This window comes from Populus euphratica, unplaced genomic scaffold, assembly GCF_000495115.2.
Source record: "Populus euphratica unplaced genomic scaffold, PopEup_1.0 scaffold3117.1, whole genome shotgun sequence".
NCBI lineage: Eukaryota > Viridiplantae > Streptophyta > Magnoliopsida > Malpighiales > Salicaceae > Populus > Populus euphratica.
This window is the reverse complement of record NW_011502932.1, coordinates 6,505-13,945: the sequence shown is the minus strand read 5'-3', so window position 1 is coordinate 13,945 and position 7,441 is coordinate 6,505. Positions and strand designations below refer to the sequence as shown.

The 7,441-nt window shown below is 31.5% G+C and overlaps 1 protein-coding gene across 1 annotated transcript; it reads left to right on the top strand.

Annotated features, from left to right (window-relative positions):
• The first annotated feature begins 3,960 nt into the window (after positions 1-3,960).
• LOC105119565 (putative septum site-determining protein minD homolog, chloroplastic) lies at positions 3,961-5,344 on the top strand. Its single transcript, XM_011017714.1, has one exon. The coding sequence runs from the start codon at positions 4,099-4,101 to the stop codon at positions 5,077-5,079; it is 981 nt and encodes a 326-aa protein (XP_011016016.1). The 5' UTR covers positions 3,961-4,098; the 3' UTR covers positions 5,080-5,344.
• Positions 5,345-7,441: the final 2,097 nt, after the last annotated feature.

The window sequence follows — 7,441 nt, the reverse complement described above, 5'->3', positions numbered from 1 at the left end:
TTAACAAAATTTATGCGAAAAATTCATTTTAATCCCCAAATTTTATCAATAACAAATATGTGGTCCCTTTAATCTTCAAAAATTAAAAATAATGTCAATTTTAATTCAATTTTTTTCTGCATCTGTTTGAGAGAGGAGAGGAAAAGTGGTGTTTGAGAGAGGAGAGGAAAAGTGGTTATATTCCTTGAATAAAAAGAAAAGGTTGTCTTTTACACTGATTAAGGCTATAAAATAGTTATTTTGATGTTCTTTTTTATAATAATTTTTTATAATAAAAGTTTATATTAAGTGTTTTTTCTCCTTATACTTGCCTTATATAGTAAACATGAGATCGCAAATAATTTTGGTTATGGGGTGATTATGGGTTTTCAAGTATTTTTTGTTATTATTGTTATTATTGTTTAAGACCAGGAATGTATTTTACAAAGTGTTTAAGGTGTTTTGTTTTTAGATTTTTTAGGTTAAATATGATTATAAATAATTTTTTTTTATTTTATCTAAAATATCACACCTTGATTTTCTAGTGATCAGAGGTAGTCGAGACCTGGATAAGGCAAGCGACGTGTTGCCTGTTATTTTTTTAAAAACAATTAAGGGGTGAATAACGTAGGTTGCTCCAGACCCGCAGACTCGGGTCTTCTTTTTTTTTTAAATTTTTACTCATCATAAATGATTTTTTCTTACTTATTTTTTTAATTTCATGAATTATTAATTAAGCAATAATTTTTTTAATCAATTTGATAATTTTATTTAGTTGTCTCGGCATGTGGTTGAGTTTTAATTTCTCAAGGAGGCCATCCTAGATGGATCTCTTTGACTAAGGAGGTAAGAGGATTTTTAGAGAAAAAGTTGTGTTTTTTTTAATTTTTTAATTATTATTTATTTTATAAAATCAAATATTATGCTTGTTACTTTTAATTTTTATTTATTTAATTTACAAATACATAGTATAACTTTATCATTATTTATTATATTTTTTCCTTTTTAAGATAGATATAAAACTAATATAAATAAATTTATTTAACTTGTTTATAAAAAAATTACTTGAAGAAGAAATACTCATTAACAAAATTTTAAATTAGATTTTTTATATGATAAACTTATTCTGATAAATTTTTATATTGGTTATACATATTGTTTTTTTTAGATATAGTTTTGAACATCACCTATCACATTAAATTTTACTCGTTACAATGTCGATATTCTACGTTGTTATTTGAGAAAAGTTAACATCTACACATTTAATATATATATATATATATAAAACAAAAATTACCTCTGAATATAACCCTATTATCCCTTTCTTTATACCAGATCCACCTACAATACTTACCTTCAAACATAGTTTAACCTCATGTAACCACCGAATAAAAAAGCTTTATATAAAGAAATTATAATAGTATAATCAATATATTTTTGTTGCCGTTATTACATAAAGACACTTGTTTGAATTTTCATGAACATATACCAAGCATGTTTAATTTGTATTTATATTTGTTTTTAACGATGTTTACATGTCAACTACGAACCAATATCAACCCAAAATCCAAACCAATTCAAATTAACTAAAAAAACTCTTAAGAAGTTTTCTCAATTAAACTCGAGCAAATAAAAAAACCTGAGTAAAACCTGGTTATTTTTTTTAAAGGACATCTTTTTCGATTACAAATAAAAATCTCTAATTCCCAGAACCAGCCGCCACCACGTCGAGCACCAAATCCTTTCTTCCCTTTAGCTCCCCATTTGCTTCTTTTTTGGTTTCTTTCTCCCTCGGCCTAAAAACAACACAAGATTAAGATGTAATTACCAGTACAAAGAAGCATCTCGCAGCAATTGTCCTAGAACTCGGAGGACAGAGAACAACTGCTGTTGATTAAAAGATAACTACTAGATAATGGGTTAAAAAAGATGTTTGCCTCCTCAATAGATCGACGTGTTAAAAGAAAAACAGAAGGAAACTTTTGAAAAATATCCAATGGAATCAAAGGATTCATTGCACATAGTGAATTTAAACCACTTGAATTGTTTGGAAAGGATTTTCGATTGAAGATAAGGTGTTCAACAGAATTGCTCTGGATGCCAAAGAAATCAGAATAAATTGTGGGCTTAGTATTGCTTTAGATAAAAATGTTTTATTAAAAGTTCAAATAATAATTTTAATTTAAAAATAAACTAATACTTCTATTTGTTTTAAATTGTTTCATAAAAAATATTTTTTGATTAAAAATAATTAACTAATAGATGTCATTTAAAATTAGATTTTCTAATTAGTAAGATACCAATTAAATTAAAAATTTTAATAAAAAATATAAATACAATAAGGTAGAAAAAAAATTATACATATTAATTTCTTAGCTTAATTTGAAAGCTTTTTTATTTTCTGATATATATAGAAATTTAATCCAATAAAAATCAAGGCTTTCATAATTTTTTTTAAAATTTTAACTTCATCCAAATACTAAATACTAAATGTTGTGCTTGATTTTATTAAATTGTGTTTTGAATTTTTTTAAATTTAAAAATCTTAACCATTAAAAAACTAATGCAATAAACATTATTATATCAAGTATATTGAAGAAAGTTTTCCATGTTGCTACTTGGCAATCCTTTGGTATTTTTTAATTTGTAGAGTTGATTTATGTTAATCTTCTTAACCCATAACTTAATAATTATATCATATCAACTCTTTAGTTGAGTTTAATAATTATAATTTTTAGTATTGTAAAACTCAACTTGAAACAAAGTTTAGGATATAGATTGAGACATTTGACTTCTAATATATGTTGATTAAATTTTTGTTTTGAAAAAAAATAAAAAAATAACAAATCAATTTTTTTAAATAATCTCAACAATGTCAGGCTTTGATTAGTTTAAGCTTGAAGCTAGCAATTCAATCTAGGTTTTTGATTGGGTTAACTATTTTTTTTTTAATTTTTTTAAAACCGAACTAATTTAAATCTTAGATCGGCCAGGAACAAGTTAACTTATCATAGCAGTCCGAGATTTCAACTATGCTTGAAAGCAAATACACCTTGTATTCAAGGCCTTACCATTATATGGCTCAACTTCCAAGCATTATGCAGGGAACAATGCATGCCATGCACGCTTGGCTACACAAACACAAGTTGACACTATTTTTGCTCTCAAGTTAAAGTCTACCTCCAAGCTTAGATCTATAGACCCAAAATAAAATTGGGCCTAAGCCTCATGCTTAGATCTACCACCTCGTGAACCAAAAATCCCACCTCATTTTCTAACAACCTGTCCCTTTTAACAGTCTAGAAAATGACAGCTAATTACATCCTTATACTCTTATAATCTTCTTGATATGGCCCTTCATCAATTAATTTTCATAATTTAACCCTCTTAGTCTTCATTATTAAATCAAGTTTCCCTTTCCACATGGCCCTCACCAACTAATTTTTGTAATTTAACCCCCCTTAGCCTTCATTATTAAATCAAGTTGTTCTATCCAATTTTAGATGTTTACAGCTAAATAGACTTTAAAATGGGTCTTGTTGCCAGGTCTCTCTCATCTAATGTAGTATTAGCCAACAATTATGTTTTTTTTTCCTCTGTATTTCGGAGAAGAAAAGAGAAAAAGAAATAAATAAACATAAAAATACGGATATATGTAAACAAGTAATACACTCTTTTTATCTCGACGAGTGAAATTGAGCAATTGGACCCACTTTTCAAGCCACACCAGCATTTAATGCCTAAAATTGGATGAAAGGGACTTGATTAAGAAACAAAGGTTAAGTAAAAAGGGTTAGATTAAGAAAAAATTAACGGAGGGTCACATTTAAAAGATAAATAAGTATAGGGGTGTGAAAGTAAATTAACCCAAAAATGCTACTGTCGGAAAGGAAAAACAATTAATAGAGGGTCACATTCAGAAAAATACAAAAGTATAGGGATGTGAGAAGTAAATTAACGCCAAACTGCTACTATCGGAAAGGAAATCTCAAGAACTTCCCGAAAGCCAATCATTCTCAACGCCTCCTCGTTTGGCAGCTAAAATGCTCTTCCTCTTCATTCGCTCTTAAAGCAACCCACCTAACTCTTACAGTCAAAAACACAAACACTTAGCAAACAATGCTGACACTAAAACCCTTACCCGCAAACACAAAACCCTCGTTCCTTCATTCCTTAACCCCATTCAGACCCAAAACCCAAACCCTAACAAAACCCTTCAAACCTTACCCCAACCCCGCAATCCAATCAGTCCTACAATGGAACAGAAAGCCCGAACTAGCTGGTGAAACCCCAAGAGTTGTCGTGATAACATCAGGCAAAGGTGGTGTCGGAAAAACCACAACAACTGCAAATGTTGGCCTCTCCTTAGCCCGCCTTGGCTTCTCTGTTGTCACAGTTGATGCTGACGTAGGTTTGCGCAATCTAGACCTTTTGTTAGGGTTAGAAAACCGTGTAAATTATACTCTTGTTGAGGTTATGAATGGGGATTGTCGGTTAGACCAAGCGCTTGTCCGCGATAAGCGTTGGTCTAACTTTGAACTGTTGTGCATTTCTAAACCCAGGTCGAAATTGCCACTTGGGTTTGGTGGGAAAGCACTTGTTTGGCTTGTCGAGTCTTTGAAATCGCGGCAAGAAGGGTGCCCGCATTTCATTTTGATTGATTGCCCAGCTGGGATTGATGCAGGGTTCATTACGGCGATAACTCCAGCTAACGAGGCTGTTCTGGTAACAACTCCTGATATTACTAGCTTGCGTGATGCGGATAGGGTTGTAGGTTTGTTAGAGTGTGATGGAATTAGGGATATAAAGATGATTGTTAATAGGGTTAGGACGGATATGATCAAAGGGGAAGATATGATGTCGGTGTTGGATGTGCAAGAAATGCTGGGCTTGGCATTGTTGGGGGTGATTCCGGAGGATACAGAGGTGATTAGGAGTACTAATAGAGGGTATCCACTTGTTTTGAATAAGCCACCTACACTGGCTGGACTGGCTTTCGAGCAAGCTGCTTGGAGACTTGTTGAGCAGGATAGTATGAAGGCTGTTATGATGGAGGAAGAGCCAAAGAAACGTGGGTTTTTCTCGTTCTTTGGTGTATAGAGGTTTGTTCTGTGAAGAATGCAAGGAAGTGGGAAGTTGTGTATAGTTGGGTTAGTGTAAGTTTGATTTCTTTTTCGCACTGCTTTTAAGTTTTGCCGTCATTTGATGCTACGAAGATGATTCCCAGCATTAGTTGTAGGGGTGATGAATTTGAATTGTCCATGAGTTGCGTGAAATTTTGCAATGTGAATTAGTCTTTGTACTTGTGAATGTGGCTTATTGGATTGTTGCTACCTAATGATATTGTTGTGTTTCTTTTTGCTCATCAAGTGTTCAACCTCCATTTTTCTTTCTATTCTGTTATTCATCAGAGACGGATAATCTGTTGAAATGGATCATTTCTCACTTTCAAGCTTGATAGACATAATGCTAATTGGATTTCACCACAGAGATAAATTTGCTGCAGTAGTTTTGTTTTGTTGTTTGAGCGTTCATTTCTTGGACTGAACATGTCTCCTAATATAATTAGGTCGATATCATGTGCAGTTAGGAATGTTCTAACAAGTAGGACTCTCGCTTATGTTCTAGCCATTTAGATTGCTTGAGTTCTTACAGTTTCCAGGAGTAAATAATCATGATTACCAGGATGCAAGAATAGTATCAACCACCAAGCCATGCTAGGCCATAAAGTAACACTAGGTGTTTATTTCACCCAGAAGCCAAAGAAAAAGGATTTTTTTTTTTGTCAAGATGTAGTTATTAGCTTGAAACTGAATTATATGAAGGTTCTATGCAAGAAGCTAACGGACACAGAAAAAAATTCATCATTTTGCATCAACCCATATCAAATGAAAGTCTACTGCTTGCTTGCAATTGTGTCGAACATGCATTAGTTTCTGTACTTAAAATTTGCGGAGCATGGGTCTTAAATTTGCCTGTTTGGAAACTATTGTCTGATGATTTCAATGTGTCCTGTTAATTCGTTTAGTTTTCAAACATGTACTCTTTTGTGCTTATTTTGGTTTTGATTATGTCTTGATGAATTTGCATCTCCTTCTGGGTTTTGTTCCTTCATTATTTTATTTTTTGCTTTCAACAGTCATCCTTGACCCTTTGTTCACCAGAACTCGGTTAAATTGGTTTAATTATATTTTTAAATTAAAAAAAAAATGAATTTGTATTTATGAATCTTTTTCAGTGAGAGAAGAGGGAGGAAGAGGAGGTGGGTGGTAATGGTGGCTGGAGATAGTGTAGTTTGGTCTCTTCAGGAAAAAAAGAAAATCAAGAAGGAAATGGAAAATTGATTTTTTTTTTTAACCTTTTTCCTCTGTTGTCAATACTCAACAGAAGCGGATAGAAAAATTACAAAGGAAATATACCCTTTTCTTTTCTTTCCCTTTCCTTTCTTTTTAATTTTAATATCCTTTTCTTTTCTTATCGCTGTATTAATTTATCATTCATGTTCTCCATTTCGTTTGATATAATTTCAACCATACCATATTAATACATCAATGTTTCAGTTGGCTTGAGATAAAGGGTAAGCCATATTTTTGTCATGGTTGTCATACGAGGGTTTGGGGATTGACTAAAAAAAGATTTGGGTCAGTGAGTTATTGACTCAACTTACCGGTTGTTGGATCAACCTAGATGAATTATTTTTATTGAAACAATGGATAAATTATTTTTATTGAAATTCTAGATCAGGTTAAGTTTGAAAAGATTTCATCAGGTTAATCAAGTTTGAAAGGATTTCATCATGTTAATCTATTTATGATTTACTAAAAACCTGATCATGCTATTTTTTTTTTCAATTCACCAAGTTAATGTTTTTTTTAATTTAATTTGAAATCTGGTTTATATCGGATTTTTAGTTATGAATTCTACATGTTAATATGTTGGGCTAATCTGGGTTTAATAAATATAAATTTGTCCTAATTTCTACATTTCACTTTACTCCTATAAAAGGAAATGATGGGGTTGCATCATGTGTTGTATCTTCTAATCTAAGTTCCAATTATGAACCTCTCAAACTAATGAATACACTAATGAATACATTGCCATTTTATGCCAATGAAGGTAATGCGAAGATTAGCCCCACAGTATTTATGATAATTTATAATCAGCAAGACAGCAGCAATATGTCACTCGTTCCTCCACCACCAAACCATCAAAGGTTTTTGCCTTTTAGCCACATTTATGCTCAACTTATTGCCAAAATAGTCCCTCAGCCAGACAACCAAGAATCCAAGTAAACCATCCTCTAAGGTTAAAGCCAAAAAAAAAAAAAAAAAAAGAACCCCAAAGACTTGATTGATGAATGTCTAAATGCCCTAGAAATTCAATTGATAAAGTATTTAATTTAGAGATATAATTTAGCTAATACATATAGAATTACTATGAGGTTAAACAGTTGAATTTAGAT